Source organism: Oncorhynchus keta, chromosome 34 (assembly GCF_023373465.1).
Source record: "Oncorhynchus keta strain PuntledgeMale-10-30-2019 chromosome 34, Oket_V2, whole genome shotgun sequence".
Lineage (NCBI taxonomy): Eukaryota > Metazoa > Chordata > Actinopteri > Salmoniformes > Salmonidae > Oncorhynchus > Oncorhynchus keta.
In genome coordinates this window covers 60,093,715-60,113,907 of record NC_068454.1, presented here as the reverse complement: position 1 = coordinate 60,113,907, position 20,193 = coordinate 60,093,715, and the positions used below count along the sequence as shown (strand labels likewise).

At 41.8% G+C, this 20,193-nt stretch overlaps 1 protein-coding gene across 6 annotated transcripts; it reads left to right on the top strand.

The window, feature by feature from the left end:
* Window positions 1-40: 40 nt before the first annotated feature.
* LOC118367406 (uncharacterized) lies at window positions 41-20,029 on the top strand. Of its 6 annotated transcripts, none has more exons than XM_035750853.2 (11): window positions 42-154; window positions 1,141-1,367; window positions 1,463-2,457; window positions 2,860-3,012; window positions 4,445-4,522; window positions 6,627-6,743; window positions 7,979-8,128; window positions 8,347-8,514; window positions 18,128-18,319; window positions 18,564-18,755; window positions 18,864-20,029. In XM_035750853.2, exons 2-11 carry the CDS (start codon window positions 1,196-1,198, stop codon window positions 18,966-18,968), a joined length of 2,322 nt encoding a protein of 773 aa, XP_035606746.1. In that variant the 5' UTR covers window positions 42-154; window positions 1,141-1,195; the 3' UTR covers window positions 18,969-20,029. The 6 variants fall into 6 exon arrangements, with proteins under 6 accessions (XP_035606750.1, XP_052350170.1, XP_035606746.1 ...); XM_035750856.2 differs by lacking the exon at window positions 42-154 and adding an exon at window positions 215-455; XM_035750855.2 differs by lacking the exon at window positions 42-154 and adding an exon at window positions 513-1,032.
* Window positions 20,030-20,193: the final 164 nt, after the last annotated feature.

The following is a 20,193-nucleotide window of genomic DNA, read 5'->3' as shown; positions in this document are numbered from 1 at the left end:
GTCCCTCTCCGTTTCGTTTACGAAACGTTTCGCAACAGAATCATCGTAATGAATACGCCCCAGGTATGAACAATGACGTCAGCAAGGTAGCGCACACTCACAGCTCCTTTCCGGTGTAGGCTACTGCAGTGCGCTCGAGTTCCTGGTTGACATTGTAAGACACTTAAAAAATATATTGTATTTCTTTTTAACCATGTGGTCATTGGTAAAGTCATGAATGGTTTTACAACGTTTAGATGGGACCCGGTTAACTTCACCGAGGATGCCACCGGGTTTTAATTTTGCGTTTAATACTTCCCAACTTTATCGGGTTTAGAGCGCGAAACCAGATTTAACTTCTAGAGACAGATAAACCGTACTCATCCAAACGCTTTATGCATGCATATGGTCTAAAAGTGGAGATACAGAAAACAAATCTGTGATTTTGGCAAACTCTAAAGGACGAAATTATTTTGGTAAAGTTATACTGCTTGATTCAAACTGTGAACATGTAGCCTGGTTACGAACTTCGTGTTGTCGGAATGAAACTTATTTACACACCTATGTTGCTTAAAATAGGATTGCATAGACAGGTAATTGGTCTTGGCTATACGTTGTGTATCACGGCCAACATAAATCAACAACCGTCAACTTTTGATATTGTATAGGAATAAACAACAGCAGCCTACAGTTCATAATGATCGGTACAAGCGAGCAGTGAGACGAATGGTGGAGAGAGCGTGGACGTTTGATACTTGTTTTTCGCTTTGACAGTATGCGAAATGTACTGTCAGCGTGGCTCAAGTTCGACGTGTAGGCGGCTGTGGTTTTCTACTGTGTGCTAAAAGAGCCAACGCATTGAGCAAAACATCCACACTATAATATTAAAGCACACTGACAGGCAAGCGGAAATCGAAGCTCTTCAGCAGGAAACTAGTGAGAGCAGATAACTTTTACAAGTGGGCCAAACGTGAAGCCAACTTTTGAAAACCCAGTTCTTACTTGGAAAAACTACTTTGAATGTCACTGCCAGCAAGTGCAATTATACAGAATGTAATTCTAAGATTAGATATCCAACCATTCTCTACAGCATGATCAAAAAGTTAAGAATACATTTAGTTAAGACTGCAGCCAATAATCTTTTCTGCTTTATTCCAACAGAATATTGAAGATCGTTCTGTGGACATCAGGGGATTTTCTAGGCCTTCTGTCTACTATGTCCTCCAGAGGCAAAGGTGAGGGGTGTCTGGTGTGTGGGGGTGACCTGCACGGTAACCAACGGCGATGGCTCTTTGGGGGTCAGAACAAGAAAGATGGTCAGCCTCAGACCCCATCAGACTCACCGGGTAGAGGAAGTCTCTCCAGGTCTCCTCAAAGCAGCCGCTGGGGTGAGGGGTGTGTGTGTGTGTGTGTGTGTGTGTGTGTGTGTGCGCACTTATGTGTGTGTATGTCAGTTCTAATGTTTTCTTTTCCCACTTTGAAGGTAGCACCATGTCCCTTGGCTCCACAACGTCTCTCTCCTCACTGTCCTCACCCGCTAAAGCAATGGACCTACTCTCTGTACTGACACACATACTAGGCCAGCCCGTACCACGGGGCAGTGGGCGGGGGGAGTTCTTGTGTGGCAAATGCGTTTCAGTTCTAGAGCGGGTTTTCAAGTTTGACTCTGTCATTTCCAGAGTGAGGGTCTTATCCTCCGAGAGGCTTCAGAAATTGACCCAGGAGAGGGACAAGGTCAGGCAGTGGGTACGTAGCGCTTACCGTCAGCGACACCCTCAGGATTTCAGGATGAGGAGCAGCACTAGTGAGGAGGATGGTGAGGGAATGGGAGACAGAGAGGGTTACAACGAAATGTTGAAGGAGAACATGGCCTTGTCAGAGTATGAGTGCTGGTCTGAGAAATGGGACGCATGTCCATACTTCAGGAGAACGGGGAAAAGATGCACAAAGGGGAAAAATTGTGAAGGATGTGATTCTCTGAGGGTGTCCGACTCCGCCTATGAGTCAGTTTGTGGGGTTCCCCGCCTCCAACCCTTTCCCCCCTTGGCCCTATCGAGGAACAAGTCGCAGAGCATGCCTCTTCATTGGTCAAGAGTGCCGTCGCTAAGTTCTAGCCCAGCGTCATTGGCTGGATCCACTCTCTCCTTACGAGCGTCCTCTCGCACTGAGTCCATCCAATCACTGGATTCACTGGATTGCTGTGATCCATTTGATTTTCCAGGTGATTTGTCACTCCTGGTCCTCAGAGAGTTGAAAGGTATTGAAGGAAAGCCTGTCAATTCACCTTCGGGGAGTAAGATTCCCGTTTTGGGAAAGAGGGAAGGGCGATATTCAGGAGAGGTAGGTGAGACATCCCCCCCTGAGGTAACAAGGGTGCTGAATTTTGGAGAGCGGGAGAATGGAGGAGAGGAAGTTGCTGGAGAGTCCAATGACGTTTTGACTGAATTGAGGGACGAGTTTATTCCACTACACAGAGAGGTGAGATTTCTCTTGTATTCTATCAAAATCCAGCATACTAAATAACGACAGGAAGTTATTATGAGTTGGACCAGGATTGTTTCCTGACGACAACACTTTGGGTTCCCATAGCCTATAAATGAGCCATTCCCTGGTCAGGAAAATATCTCTGCCCTAAATGAGGATTTTCTGACAGGTTGCCTTGCCTGTAGTCTGTGGATCACTCCATCGATCACGGAGTATAAATATTTACTTAGTGGTCTGTTAATATGTCATCTAGGATCTATCATGTCTGTAGCCAGTACAAAGGTCCAACTCTGAGTCTTTTCTTACTTATAAATACAGGAATAGGACTTCAACAGAATTAAAAGTGACAATTTATGTCTTTCACAAAATGCAGTTTTCTTATTTTTTTTATTTCAGAGCAATACAGGCCGAGTGCACCTTGCAGTCAGACAGTTGGGAGGACAGCTTGATCAAGCTATGGCACGCAGCAAGACCCTCGAAACTGAGCTTAAACACGGGACCAAAACCAAACCAGATACCAATGTCAGTGGACCAAAGGATTGGATTAAGGTAAGCACTGAGTAGTTGATTGATTTTTCACTCTACTTGATTCCCCCATGTTTAGACATTTTCAGCTGCATTCCCAGACACAAATTAAGCCCAGTCATGGACTAAAAAACATTCTCAATGGAGATTCTCCAGGATTAGGCAGTCTCTGGGGAACCGGTCCATAGTATTTATAGTAACTCAATTGAGAAAGAAAACAGTTTAAATTGGTGAGCGGAATGGAAGTGTCATGATAATTTGGTTGCGTACACACAACTAAGGTTGACACTCCCTGTCATGGTAACTGGCTGCTGACATTTTATACATGATAAACAGGTATAGGCCTAGTCAGCCGGTGCACAGCCATATAATGGCCTGAACATAGTGTCCCTAACATGCTTCTTCTGCATGTACTTGCGTGCGCACACACACGTCTTCAGAATCACTTGGATAGCAATGTCTTTAAGCCCGGCTTGTATTGACTAAGCACAAATAAAGCATTATGCAAGGAATGATGGGTGTGTTACAGTTTGTTTGGTCTCTGGACCAGGGAGTGTCCTCTTTCCTTAATGCAGGTGCGTTCATATAACCACACACACACAGACACACAACCACACACACACACATCTCCTTGGGATCTTCCCCAACTAGAGGAGCAGCTCAGGATGGCTTTTCATAAAGAGATCATTAAAATGCTACTCAGCTGCTTAGTGGCGTCTGTTAACCTTATCTCTTTACAGTAGACTCAAGTTATTCAATCCGGCACCTACCTATGGTTCTAGCATGTCTGGGCCTCACCCCCAGCTGTTAAGGCATCTTACCTAAACTGATTCTCATTTCATGAGATTCACGTCTGAGATTTAGGTCTGGTTTGAGTTCCAGTTTTTGGTATATTTTAGGAAGCCCTATTAGCAAGTTCAGTCTGGGAATGGGAGCTGTAAATCCACGAAGAGCTTTGACGATTAAGAGCACCACAGCCAGCTCTACACAAGGAAATATTTTAATTTGTCTGGAATCTGGCATTAGCTCCACCCAATCCTAGAAAAGTTCAAATAAGTCAATCGTTGGGATTAAGTATTTGTATGCACTGTGTGAGGTCTTACAGTATATCAAGCTTTGTGGTGGGGAACTTTCACGCTTGGCACTTGCAGGGCAGATTATAGGCTTACAATGTGTGTTCAAAATCTATTACAAGAATACAAACTGATTGCCTGCATTCTTTGAAAGCATCAGCTGTAACATAGTGGTATATATCACCCACAAGACACTGGCTTCAAAATGGAGAGGTCTGCTGTCTTGGCAACGCCTGTGGTCATTGTCATCAGTTTGAAAGACAACACAAACGGATCTAGGACCAGGCTAGTCTGCTCTAATATCGCTGCAACAATGCCAGCCCCCTGTTGACTTAACAACCTTCATCTAAGTGCTGTGTATGTTGTGATTATGGCTTTTTCAGTTGCCGCAGAAGGACGGTGGAAACTTGCTTCTGCAGAGTTTGGGGCATTCGCTGCACAGCAGAGACAGAGTTATCCAGGTGAGTGATTCATAGTGATTCTATGAGGGGAGACAATGCAGTCATGCTGAAAACACAGGGATCCACTTCACTCAGAGACACTGGCTGAGCTAGTGGAATGTTGCCTTCACAACATGGACACCCCACGCTCTTAAACTCCCAGATTTAACTTAAGATATATTGGTATTAGTAATTTTCAGCACTAAAGTTTATATGGGTGAGCAAACATCCTTAGCTTAACATAGCCAAATAGATAAATCAAATCGGTTTAATATAGAGTACCAGTCAAAAGTTTGGACACACCTACTCATTCCAGGGTTATTCTTTATTTGTACTATTTTCTACATTGGAGAATAATAGTGAATATATCACAACTATGAAATAAGACACATGGAATCATGGAGTAACCAAAAAGTGTCAACAAATTAAAATATATGGTATATTTTAGATTCTTCAAAGTTGCCACCCTTTTCCTTGACAGGTTTGCACACTCTTGGCATTCTCTCAACCAGCTTCATGAGGTGGTCACCTGGAATGCATTTCAATTAACAGGCAAGCCTTGTTAAAAGTTACTTTGTGGGATTTCTTTCCTTCTTAATGCACTTGATCCAATCACTTGTGTTGTGACAAGGTAAGGGTGGTATACAGAAGAAAGCAGGGCCGCCACAGGAAAGGAATACCCAGAGTTACCTCTGCTGCTGAGGATATGTTCATTAGAGTTGTCAGCCTCAGAAATCGGCAATTAACTGCACCTCAGATTGCAGCCCAAATAAATGCTTCACAGAGTTCAAGTAACAGACACCTCTCAACATCAACTGTTCAGAGGAGACTGCATGAATCAGGCCTTCGTGGTTGAATTGCTGCAAAGAAACTACTACTAAAGGACACCAATAATAAGAAGAGACTTGCTTGGGCCAAGAAACATGCGCAATGGATATTTGACCGGTGGAAATCTGTCCTTTGGTCTGATTTGTCCAAATGTGAAATTTTTAGTACTAACCGCCATGTCTTTGTGAGACGCGGAGTAGGTGAAATGATGATCTCCGCATGTGTGGTTCCCACCGTGAAGCATGGAGGTGGGGGTGATTTGCTAATGACACTGTCTGTGTTTTATTTAGAATTCAAGGCACACTTAACCAGCATGGCTACCACATCATTCTGCAGCAATACGCCATCCCATCTTGTTTGCGCTTGGTGGGACTATCGTTTGTTTTTCAACAGGACGATGACCCAACACACCTCCAGGCTGTGTAAGGCCTATTTGACCAAGAAGGAGAGTGATGGAGTGCTGCATTAGATGACCTGTCCTCCACAATCACCCGACCTCAACCCAATTCAGATGGTAAGGGATGAATTGGACCGCGGAGTGAAGGAAAAGCAGCCAATTGCTCAGCATTTGTACGGAACTCCTTCAAGACTTTTGGAAAATAATTGTAGTTGACTACCTCATGAAGCTGGTTGAGAGGATGACGGCTTTGTACACTCTTGGCATTAAGGCAAAAGGTGGCTACTTTGAAGAACCTAACCTTTAACACTTAGTTATTACATTATTCCATATGTGTTTTTTCATAGTTTTGATGTCTTCACTATTATTCTACAATGTAGAAAATGGTAAAAAAAAATATATTAAAACCCTTGTAAGTAGGTGTCCAAACTTTTGACTGGTACTGACATATATATATTTTAATGTTTTTATTATCACATTTATTTGGTGTGTACACAGTTTAGCTAATGTTATAGCGGGTGCAGTTAAATGCTTATATTACTAGCTCCTAACAATGCAGTAAAATGTCAAACGGGTAAATAAATAATCAATCAACATTTTTTTTTTTTTTTTATTACATCGAAATGTCGGAACAAATCCAATTATCAACCCAAATAGCACTGTAACAGCAATCCAACCGTGAGTGGTTGGGGCAAACCCTGTTTTCTTAAACTATCATTGTCTCAATATTTATCATTGCAACATTTGTTTAAATGCAGTTTTTGTATTCTGGTGTAATTGATATCATTAAATCTCTTTTTCCATATATCACATCAAGTCCTTTTCTGAAGCCATCTCTGGGACAAGCCGTGTGTTATTCCATGATCAGACATGAATTTCCTGTCTCCCTGTCTGTCTCAGGAGTGCATGTGTCTGATCAGGAAGATGTGTGTTGAGGTGGGGACAGGGACAGATGCGGCTGACAGACTGACACAAGCACTCACTGACAATCTGAAACAAACACTCTCCGACAATAAGGTGAGGGCTCTGATTGATCCCATTTGATTATGATTTAAATAAGCTAATGGTTTAAAATAATAAATAAACTTGTGTAGACTGTCAAAGCATGGACAATAATGTGTGAGAATATTTCCTTTTTTAATATGACATTACCTAAGTGATAATGCCAGAGAAGCCGGTGTTTGGAGGATATATTGGTATGGGTGTTGTTGGGCCCGAGACGACATCTCTGGCAAACTGTGCCAATATATCCTCCAAACACTAGCTTCTCTGGCATTATCACTTTAAATACAATGGGTTACCAACATATTAAAATAATGATTGACATATTTTCATTAAACGTTATTTTGATTAATTTCATCCTTCCACAAGATATAGTCCCGACACACATCTAGGGTTGCTAGAGACGCGACCCAGTCGTTCACTCTGCTTGTTCTGTATCTATGGACGCGACCCAGTCATTCGTTATAAATGTTCCATTGCCATACTGGCTGTCAACGTTCTTATCCCTTGCTTGCTTGCTAGCCAACTACGGCTAACTTACAGTCAAGTGCAGCCAGAATAACAGCAAAATAGCTGCATTTGTTTAAGCTGTTTTCTAGTGACATTTATTTGGATACATCCATAACAATGAGCTAATTGGGTGCGATTTCCCTTGGCATAGAAAATGTGCTCACTTGTCAAGACACTATTGTTCTGTGCCAACTGCACAGCTACCGTAACAAAATCACTTCAAACTGAAGCTGGAAAGACTGTAAATTTGCATTTCGTTTTAACTTTTCCAATTGACATTTTTTATATATATCCATAAAAATGACTCCAGCTGATTTCATGATTTTGACTGGCAGAGAAATGGTTAATTACTATGGGTCAGCTGGATATCGTATTTTGAAACTATTTTGAAAATGTCGCAAGACAGACTGCAAGGTTTATACAAATCTCTGCTGTTGAAAACAAATTGTTAGTCTAAAATAAATCTGAGATAATGTCTAGATGCTTTTTATAGTGGAAATCAAGTTTATAAGTTGCCTGACTGGGTTGAGACAGTGGATTGCGCAAGCAGATGGAACAGAGTGTATATAGTCATTTTAACATCATATATTTAGCTGGTGGCAATTTGTGGAATAGACACCGGCTGGTATGCAGTCTTAAGCAATCAGTATTCAGGATTAGACCCACCCGTTGTATAATTTGGGATATAGAGCATTTACAAGGTTATTTTGCTGATGTCTTATGTTCTACCTCATCTTTAGCAAGCCCTGGAGGCTCTGCGCTCAGAGAAGAGTGAGAAGGAGAGGAGGATGGAGAGCGAGCTGGAGGCACTGCAGAAGGCTGGGAGAGACCAGGAGAAAGACCTCTCCACACTCAACACTGTACTCCAATGTAACCAGTACATCATCAATGTGAGTCTGAAGTTGAACACACACACACATACACACACGTGATTGCTGTGTTACCAGTGTATGGCAGTTGCTGTAGAACAAGTACACACACTCAGATGTATTCATTCACTTTGATTAACAAAGGCAACATTGTGCTGGATACACTATAGTCACTTAGTCAAAGGTGTTACTAGTAATTTCTCACATAAGGGCTTTGTTTTTTTTCTTCTAACCCCCAGGAACTGAGAGTGGAGCTGGTTGAGAAGGAGCAAGTGCAGCGGGAAGGGCAGAAGGAGAAGGAAGTGTGGAGACAGCGGGACCTGGCACTCAAAGCAGTCCTACAGGAGAAAGAGTCACTTCTCTTCTGCCTGAAGGAGGCGCTAGAGAGCTCTCAGAAAGACATGCAGGTGAGGGGATCACATCAACATACAGTATCTCTATACGTTCAATTAAATTAGGTCCGACGAGAAGGATATCCTGCTTTCAATGGATGGAACAGGCCCAGATCCACACCTTTTGCGTGAAGAAAAGACACACCGGAAAAGGGGATGCAGATCGGGGATCCTTCTGAGAATTCAGAGGAGAGCGAGTAAACACCCAATGCCTTCCATTCTTCTTGCTAATGTACAAACATTGGGAAATAAAATTGATGACCTACTGTTAAGATTATCCTACCAACGGGACATTAACTGTAACATCTTATGTTTCACCGAGATGTGGCTGAATGAAGATGCAGACAATATAGAGCTAGCGGGATTTTCCATGCAACGGCAGAACAGAGACGCTACCTCTGGTAAGATGAGGGGTGTGGGGGTGTGTCTTTTTGTCAATAACAGCTGGTGCGTGATGTCTAATATTAAAGAAGTCTCGAGGTATTGCTCGCCTGAGGTTGAGTACCATATGATAAGCTGCAGACCACATTATCTATGAAGAGAGTTCTCATCTGTATTATTCATAGCCGTCTATTTACCACCACAAAACGAAGCTGGCACTAAGACCGCTCTCAACCAACTCTATAAGGCTATAAACGAAGAAGAAAATGCACACCCAGAAGCGGCGCTCCTAGTGGCCGGGGACTTTAATTCAGGCAAACTTAAATCAGTTTTACCAAATTTTTACCAGCGTGTCATGTGCAACCAGGGGGGTTCCTGGACCACCTTTACTCCACACACAGATGCATGCAAAGCTCTCCCCGACCCTACATTTGGCAAATCTGACCATAATTCTGATTACGGCTTACAAGCAAAAACTAAAGCAGGAAGTACCAGTCGCTTAATACGGAAGTGGTCAGATGACGTGGATGTTACACTACAGGACTGTTTTGCTAGCACAGACTGGAATATGTTCCAGGATTCGTCTAATGGCATTGAGGAGTACACCACTTCAGTCATCAGCTTCATCAATAAGTGCATCGATGACGTTGTCCCCACAGTGACTGTACATACATATCCCAATCAGAAGCCATGGATTTACAGTCAACATCTGCATCGAGCTAAAGGCTAGAGCTGCCGCTTTCAAGGAGTAGGAGACCAATCCGGACGCTTATAAGAAATCCCGCTATGCCCTCAGACGAACCATCAAACAAGCAGGGCGTCAATACAGGATTAAGATTGAATCTTATAACACCAGCTCTGACGCTCGTCGGATGTGGCAAGGCTCGAAAACTATTACGGACTAGAAAGGGAAACCCAGACACGAGCCAACCAGATGAGCTAAATGCCTTTTATACTCACTTCGAGGCAAGCAACACTGAAGCATGCACTAGAGCACCGGCTGTTCTGGGTAACTGTGTGACAACGCTCTCGGTAGCCGATGTGAACAAAACCTTTTAAACAGGTTAACAACATTCACGAAGCTATGGGCTAGACTGATTACCAGGACGTGTACTCAAAGCATGCACAGACCAACGGTCAAGTGTCTTCACTGACATTTTCAACCCGTCCCTGACCGAGTCTGAAATACCTACATGTTTCAAGCAGACCACCATAGTCCCTGTGCTCAAGGAAGCGAAGGTAACCTGCCTAAATGATTACTGTCCCGTGGCACTCACATCTGTAGCCATGAAGTGCTTTGAAAGGCTGGTCATGGCTCACATCAACAGCATCCTCCCGGACACCCTAGACTAGAGGTCGACCGATTATGATTTTTCAACGCCGATACCGTTTATTGGAGGACCAAAAAAAGCCAATACAGATTTAATCGGCCTATTTAATATAAATAAAAACCATTTACATTTTATTTATTTGTAATATAATGACAAATATAATACATGACTAAAAATACATTTAGCCTCAAATAAATAATGAAACATGTTCGATTTGGTTTAAATAATGCAAAAACAAAGTGTTGGTGAAGAAAGTAAAAGTGCAATATGTGCCATGTAAAAAAGCTCATGTTTAAGTTCCTTGCTCAGAACATGAACATATCAAGTTTTAGGTTGTAGTTAATATAGTATTTATGACTATTTCTCTCTATACCATTTGTATTTCATATACCTTTGACTATTTGATGTTCTTATAGGCACTATAGTATTGCCAGTGTAACAGTAAAGCTTCCGTCCCTCTCCTTGCCCCTACCTGGGCTCAAACCAGGAACACATCAACAACAGCCACACTCGAAGCAGCTCCACAAAAGCCGCAGGCCTTGCAGAGCAAGGGGAATAACTACTCCAAGTCTCAGCGTTTCAAACGTCACTCGCTCTATCGCACCCCGCTAACTAGCTAGCCATTTCACATCGGTTACACCAGCCATTAGGCTGATAGGCATGAAGTCATAAACAGCGCTGTGCTTGCGAAGAGCTGATGGCAAAACGCACAAAAGTGCTGTTTGAATGCATGCTTACGAGCCTCCTGCTGCCTACCATTGCTCAGTCAGACTGCTCTATCAAATCATAGACTTAATTATAACAACACAGAAATACGAGCCTTTGGTCATTAATATGGTCGAATCCGGAAACTATAATTTCGAAAACAAAACATGTATTATTTCAGTGAAATACAGAACCGTTCGGTATTTCATCTAACGGGTGGCATCCGTAAGTCTAAATATTCTTGTTACATTGCACAACCTTCAATGTTGTCATAATTACGTGAAATTCTGGCAAATTAGTTCGCAACGAGCCAGGCTGCCCAACTGTTGCATATACCCTGACTCTGCGTGCAATGAACGCAAGAGAAGTGACACAATTTCACCTGGTTAATATTGCCTGCTAATATGGATTTATTTTAGCTAAATATGCAGGTTTAAAAATATATACTTCTGTGTATTGATTTTAAGAAAGGCATTGGTGTTTATGGTTAGGTACAGTCGTCCAACCATTGTGCTTTTTTCGCAAATGCGCTTTTGTTAAATCTTCCCCCAGCGTTGCATCGATTATATGCAACGCAGGACACGCTAGATAAACTAGTAATATCATCAACCATGTGTAGTTATAACTAGTGATTATGATTGATTTTTATAAGATAAGTTTAATGCTAGCTAGCAACTTACTTTGGCTTACTGCATTCACGTAACAGGCAGTCTCCTCGTGGAGTGCAACGAGAGGCAGGTGGTTATAGCGTTGGACTAGGTAACTGTAAGTTTGCAAAATTGGATCCCCCGAGCTGACAAGATGAAAATCTGTCGTTCTGCCCCTGAATAAGGCAGTTAACCCACCGTTCCTAGGTTGTCATTGAAAATAAGATTGTGTTCTTAACTGACTTGCCTAGTTAAATATAGGTCAAACATTTTTTTTTTTAAATGGGCAAAATCAGCGCCCAAAAATACAGATTACCGACTGTTATGAAAACTTGAAATCGGCCCTAATTAATCGGCCATTCTGATTAATCGGTCGACCTCTACCCTAAACCCACTCCAATTTGCATACCGCCCCAACAGATCCACAGATGATGCAATCTCAATCGCACTCCACACTGCCCTTTCTCACCTGGACAAAAGGAACACATATGTGAGAATGCTGATCATTGACTACAGCTCAGCATTCAACATCATAGTGCCCATGAAGCTCATCACTAAGCTAAGGACTCTGGGACTAAACACCTCCCTCTGCAATTGGATCCTGGCCTTCCTGACAGACCGTCCCCAGGTGGTAAGAGTAGGCAACAACATGTCTGCCACACTGATCCTTAACTCTGGGGCCCTTCAGGGGTGTGTACTTAGTCCCCTCCTGTACACAACTCCAACACCATCATTACGTTTTCTGACGACACAACAGTGGTAGGTAGGCCTGATCACCGACAACGATGAGACGGCCTATAGGGAGGAGGTTCGAGAACTGGCAGTGTGGTGCCAGGACAACAACCTCTCCCTCAATGTGAGCAAGACAAAGGAGCTGATCTTGAACAACAGGAAAAGGTGGGCCGAACAGGCCCCCATTAACATTGTAGTGGAGCAGGTCGAGTTTCAAGTTCCTTGGTGTCCTCGTCACCAATGATCTATCAGTACCCCCTGCACACTGACTCTGTACTGGTGCCCCCTGTATATAGCCTTGTTATTGTTATTCTTATTGTTTCTTTTTATTTTAGCCTACTTGGTAAATATTGTCTTATTCTTGAACTGCACTGTTGGTTAAGGGCTTGTAAAGTAAGCATTTCACGATAAAGTATACACGTTTTGTATTCGGTGCACGTGCTGTAGGATTTAGATCAGGACTCTAACTCTGAGAGGCTTTGTGAATACAGACCCAGATGTCTTGAAATATAGTGTTTTGCGTAATTTGAATAACTCTTCATTTGACCATTCCTGATATAAATATAATTGATTCCAGGTATATCTCTTTTTAGTGTGCCCACAATTGTTTGGGTCAGGTGCTGCATTCACCAGTGCTGCATGCACTGACCTCTGCTATTCAAGTTAAAGGTGCTACATGTCGATTGTCTCACCGATGTGGGAGCTAGACGAATTGCAACAACACTTAGGCTGAATATAAACAACTTTCCCACGCATACCAATTCCCTGCAATATGGTGGAGAGGTTAGCGCTATCCGACATCAAAGGATCCCGGATAGCATGGACCATGGTAGCGACTATCTTACTTTCAGTTTCGTCCACCAACTTCAAACAGTCGTAGATATTTCACTGTGATGTAGATGGTACAATGATACTAATGATAATGAATTATTCAGTGCATGTTTTCTCACATAAACTGAAATAGTTCGAAGAGTGTAGAATTTTTGCAACCAGGAAATGACAGAGCGATTTCTACGTTGGCTGCCTTGTGCTTGAGGAGGAGATGACCACGCCTGTTAGTGGTGGAAGAGGTTTCTGGAGCTGAGCTGATATGGACAAGTCACAATGTGACGAATAACTATTTTGCTTGATAACAATAAATAGATTACAACGCGATGTTCGCTCTAAACTGCGCGTGTGTGCAGCCACACACCTCCAACGGGACTGACGCGCAGAATAAATACCAATGCCGCACAGAGACGCACTTAACGGAGTTCGCCCCATTAGTTTGTACTTTTTAGATATTTTTTTCTGTGATCGAATCAACATTGTATCAATCCATTTTCAATGCAACAAACCAAAACAAATCTAACTTTGCAAGATTGAGTCTCTGATTTTGCCCAACGGAATAGAATTATATAGGCGGGTGTCGCCCATCAGCGGTCTTGAGCTTTTCAGATCAGACCACAGAGCGCATATGCACATTTGTTGATATTCTTTGCTAGTTACCAAGTTATTAGCCCAGTTATAGATAAGTATAGGTCAGCAATGGGGAGTTACTGCTTCCAACAAGAACACAAAACATGTTGGCCACATTTCAAGCTGTCTTGGTAAAAAGCATATGTCTAAAGGGGCATTGTTCTATTTTGAGAAGGGCTTGAATATGCAAATAAGCTAATAGACAGAGGGGTGGCCCACATTGTCTAATTCTATATATGGTAATAATACATGTTATTTTATAAAGTGGTTTCTTGCATCATACAACACATTAAAATGCAATGTACAGTCACCTATTTGGCCAATGTTGTTACAGGCCCGGTAGAAAGTCATGAATTTATGTCAAGCCCTTAATAATGTAAAAAGGTTTTAAAAGTCTCATGTAATGTAGGCCTGAACAGCAAATACAGGCTACTGTAGGCTGTATCGTAGAAATGAAAAGCTATTTCCATGTGAAAATGTTATTGGATTCGCACCGTTTTGTTGGTGTGCCTACGTTATGCTCAAATAGCCACAATAGCCTATTGGCTACTGTCTAAAACTGTAAGGGGACAGTCTCAGTGTTCACTGTAAACGTGCACCAGAAGTTGCACAAAATTCTCACAAGGTTCAAGTTTCCTCTAACAAGACCAAACATTTGCTCAGTCTCCCCAAAAAATTGCGGGAACATTTCTACAACAATAAAACATTGTTTTAATGTACAGTTACTTTGCATTAGCGCCAGGGCTCTAGACACAGTTTTACAGTGCTATGTAAGTCAACTGAGATGGTAGCCTAATGTTTAAAAAGTAAGCTATTTATCTAACATATTCAGGGAATGCATGATTGATATTTTAATGCGCAACCTGTCAAAATAGGATCCAGAATGATCAGATTTATGTTTTGACTCTTTGTGCATATACAGTACCAGTCAAGTTTGGACACACCTACTCATTCCAGAGTTTTTCTTTATTTTTTTTACTATTTTCTACATTGAAGAATAGTAGTGAAGACATCAAAACTATGAAATAACACACATGGATTCATGTAGTAACTAAAAAAGTGTTAAACAAATCATAATATATTTTAGATTCGTCAAAGTAGCCACTGTTTGCCTTGACTACTTTGCACACTTGGCATTCTCTCAACCAACTTCACCTGGAATGCCTTTCCAACAGTCTTAAAGGAGTTTCCTTCACTCTGTAGTCCAACTCATCCCAAGCCATCTAAATTGGGTTGAGGTTGGATTATTGTGGAGGCCAGGTCATCTGATGCAGCAGTCCATCACTCTCCTTGGTAAAATAGCCCGTACACAGCCTAGAGGTGTGTGATCATTGTCCTGTTGAAAAATAAATGATAGTCCCACTAAGCGCAAACTAGATGTGATGGCGTATCACTGCATAATGCTGTGGTAGCCATGCTGGTTAAGTGTGCCTTGAATTCTAAATAAATTACAGACCGTGTCAACAGCAAAGCACCATCACACCACCACCTCCATGCTTCACGGTGGGAACCACACATGCAGAGATCATCCGTTCATCTACTCTGCATCTCACATAGACACGGCGGTTGGAACCAAACATCTCAAATTTGGAACATCAAGCCAAAGGACAGATTTCCAACAGTCTAATGTCCATTGCTCATGTTTCTTGGACCAAGCAAGTCTCTTCTTCTTATTGGTGTTTAGTACTGGTTTCTTTGCAGCAATTTGTCCATGAAGCCCTGATTCACAGTCTCCTCTGAACAGTTGATGTCTGCTACTTTATTTATTTATATTTGACCTTTATTTAACTAGGCAAGTCAGTTAAGAACAAATTCTTATTTTCAATGACTGCCTAGGAACTGTGGGTTAACTGCCTGTTCAGGGGCAGAACGACAGATTTGTACCTTGTCAGCTCGGGGATTTGAACTTGCAACCTTCCGGTTACTAGTCCAATGGTCTAACCACCACCTGCCGCCCCAATAAACTCTGAAACATTTATTTGGCTGCAATTTCTGTGGCTGGTAACTCTAATGAATTTGTCCTCTGCAGCAGAGATAACTCTGGGTCTTCCTTTCCTGTGGCGGTCCTCACAAGAGCCTGTTTCATCATAGCGCTTGATGGTTTTTGCGACTGCACTTGAAGAAACTTTCAATGTTCTTGAAATGTTCCACATTGACTGACCTTCATTCTGAAAGTAATGATGGGCTGGCGTTTCTCTTTGCTTTTTTGAACAGTTATTGACATAATATGGACTTGCCCTTTTACCAAATAGGGCTATCTTCTGTATACCACCCCTACCATGTCACAACACAACTGATTGGCTCAAACGCATAAAGGAAAGAAATTCCAGAAATTAATTTAACAAGGCACACCTGTTAATTGAAATGCATTCCAGGTGACTACCTCATGGAGCTGGTTGAGAGAATGCCAAGAGTGTGCAAGCCTGTTATCAAGGCAAAGGGTGGCTACTTTGAAGAATCTAAAATATGCTAACTTTTTTGGTTACTACATGATTCTATATGTGTTATTTCATAGTTTTAATTTCTTCACTATGATTCAACAATGTAGAAAATTGTAAAAATAAAGAAACCCTTGAATGAGTAGGTGTGTCGACTTTTGACTGGTACTGTGTGTGTATGTGTTTTGTATATATGAGAGAGATTTTCTTTTGCCAGCATATTGCCCTGTAGGCTATATTATTCACTGAGGAAGTGGGGACTCAAAACACTTGGCTAGATGGCTATATACCAACAATATCAGAGTTAGCAATGTTGGCTAATTGATGGGCCTCGGCTACTTTATGTTTACTGAAAAAAATATAAATGCAACAATTTCAAAGATTTTTATAAATTAATTGGGCCCTAATCTATTGATTTCACATGACTGGGAATACAGATATGCATCTGTTGGTCACAGATACCTTAAAAAAAAAGGTAGGGAGGTAGGGGCTTGGATCAGAAATCAGTCAGTATCTGGTATGACCACCATTTACCTCATGCACCACATCTCCTTCGCACAGAGTTGGTCAGGCTGTTGATTGTGGCCTGTGGAATGTTGTCCCACTCCTCTTCAATGGCTGTGCGAAGTTGCTGGATATTGGCGGGAACTGGAACATGCTGTTGTACATGTCGATCCGGAGCATCCCAAATGTGCTCAATGGGTGATATGTCTGGTGAGTACACAGGCCATTGAAGAGCTGGCACATGTGCAACTTCCAGGAATTGTGTACAGATCTTTGCTACATGAGCCCGGACAGTATCATTCTGAAACATGATGTGATGGTGGCGGCTGAATGGCACGACAATGGGCCTCAGGATCTCATCAACGTATCTCTGTGCATTCAATTTGCCATCCAATAAAATGCAATTGTGTTTATTGTCCATAGCTTATGCCTGCCCATACCATAAACCCACCGCCACCATGGAGCACTGTGTTCACAGCGTTGACATCAGCAAAACGCTTGCCAACACGTTGCCAAACAGGTGGTGTGCGGTTGTGAGGCCAGTTGGACGTACTGCCAAATTCTCTAAAATGATGTTGGAGGCGGCTTATGGTAGAGAAATTAACATGCAATTCTCTGGCAACGGCTCTGGTGCAGTCAGCATGCCAATTGCACACTCCCTGAACTTGAGACCTCTGTGGCATTATTTTGTGACAAATGCACATTTCAGTGTGGCCTTTTATTGTCTGTGTAATGACCATGCTTTCTAATAGGCTTATTGATATGCTACACCTGCCAGAAATTCTCACTAACATGGATATAAACACATTTGTGCTCAAAATTTGAGAGAAATAAGCTTTTTGTGCATATTGGATCTTTTTTCAGCTTATGAAACATGGGACATGGGATCGACACTTTACTCCAAATTTCAAAGTTGCTCCAAATGTGAAATGTCTGTATTGTTCCATTTCTCCTTGCACAATGTGGGGAGAGGGAGTGAGAGTGGTTCACTCATATAGCAGCCGACCACGATACAGGGACAGGCAGATACTTTTAAAGCAGGAATCAACATAATGCATAGGCTATTACTGTTAACCAAATAATAGTTTTACAACAATCTACAGGGATGTTGTATATGTATATGTTGTATAGCAAAATCATAGAATATTACCGACGTACACAAAATGCTTTGGTAGGAGTTTCTAATGCAATGCCTGTTGTCCCAGCTCTAGTTTTTTCCCCCATATTGATTACAGAAACTGATCTGGCTTTTGTTGTCAAATAGAAAGTCTGAATTTTAGAATGCGATTTTGTATTGGCCCAAAATACATATTTTTCACCCACTATTACTGCAACTACTTTATGGACTTTTTCTGAAATTACAATGCAAAAATTCTACATGTTGCTCTTCAGGTAGACTTTCCTCCTCATTATTTGTTATCTTTTCCCCCAGGCACTGTCGGAATCTGTGATTAGCCAAGGGGTGTCAGGAGGCGGGGCAGTGGGGGCTCTGGCCTCTCAGCTGGAGGAGAAGGAGAGCCTGGTGATAGCCTGGCTTCAGGACAGAGAGGAGCACAGCGCCACCATGTGCCGGGAGGTCTCTCAACTCACCACCGCCCTTCAGGACTATCAGGGCATAGTGCAGGTGAGTGCAAACGAGGATGGTAGTGGGTGCTTTCACCAATCCCTGTCTTTCATATCAGTGAAGAGGAAGCCATTTAAGACTAGTAAGATGCTCCCTCTATATACTGAGATGTGTTGTGTCTTCCATTGTTTTTTACACAATTCAGGTCATCTTCAGTGAGGTACCTAAAATACCAAGCCTATAATATAGTTTGGTCATTTGAACCCATACCTTTCCCCTCTTCCCATCTTTCCCCCTTCTCAAGGAGCAACAGCAGAATCATAGTCAGACGGTGTCTTCGCTGTCAAAGCAACTCAATGACACACTCAACGACCTGAGGGAGAGCAGGAAGGAGAACAAGGAGGCACAGCGAGCCTGGCGGAGCGAAAAGGAGGACGAAGAGCGGGAGGAGAGGAAATTGAGGGAGAGCCTGGAGAAGAGAGACAAACTCATTGAGGTATGTCCGTACATGAGCGAGATATGTCCATACTTGACCTTAGAAAAGCGCTAAAGAGTGGACCAAATTAACACGGAATATTTTGATTTGTTAACCTGTTTTATTTAGCAAGTTCTCCTGGATTCCGAGGAACGGGATCATCTACTCAAAGAACTTCAACAGAACCTGCTGAACAAATTTGAACCCATGATTGCTGTCAAACACACATTATGAAAAAGACAAAGAAAATAGTGAGAGAGCCAAAAAATTTGGAACCATGAAGGTACAATGCACATTTTGTATAGATGAGTTGCATGAACCAGCACTTTCTTGCACCACAGGTAGTTTACTACTAACTACAATTATATGTAGGCCCATTGAAAAGGTTGTGTTTTGCACATTTGCAGTAGTTGATCTTCCCTTGGCAGGCAAGCCTTGGTTTTTGTGTTAAAACAATTTATGTCCTTTACAAAACTCCTGACTGGATATTTGTCAATAATGATAATGTTATTGCTCCATTTTGGCATCATTCTTATTTGTGTATTCATATTCACTGATTTAATTGATGAAGTATGCTAGTAGTTCATGTCTGACATGGACCAAAGTATATGTTGAATTTGCTTAAATGGTACTCTGTCAATGAAATATATCAATACAGACGGTTCAATCAAATCCTTTCATTGACTGAGAGTACTATTTATGCAAATTCAAAATACACTTTGGTCCATGTCAGACATTGACTAACTACTAGCATGGGACATAGGGAAATGTGTCATGAGATTTGTTAATGTGTCCTTCAGGGCATAGTGTAGTGCAACCTAATTGATAAATGCTATCAGAAGGGGGATTATTATTGTGTTGTATTTGGACCGTTTGAAGTTGCAGTTTCCCAAAAGCTTTCTTTATTGGTCTCATACTGTAAGTTCTGTATTATTATTTTTCTGAATGTGCCATTTTGGTTATTTTATTCATTCTGCCATTTTCTTTACACATTAGCTTACATCATACTGCTTGGTAATTTGATTGTCATGAAGGGGTTAATATTTTTGACCCCAAAATATTTGGACTTTTTGGGGGGTTTAATTTTACTACAGAATGGTTTGATAAATTTATTTTTGGAAAGGGTTTCTAATTTTATGTCTGTCTTGTTTTTATGTTCTGTCTTTTAATGTTCTGTTTCCTTTTTTTCCATTTTGTATTAGACCTACTGCCTGTCTTTTGGGGTTTTGCTGCCATGTTTTCATTTTAAGTCTTTGTGAGATTGAGAAATAAACCTCACTTTTTGATCAAAATGATTGAATGTAGTCTGTTTTGATTGCATGTATTTTGCTGCCTATGTCATGGATGATCAAAGGGACTTTCATGACCCGCGGGTTCTCATATGCTATGTATTTATGTACTTCACACTCGGAATATGATCCCCAGTAAACGGTCATGGCTAGAAGGGATCCAGCGTTTG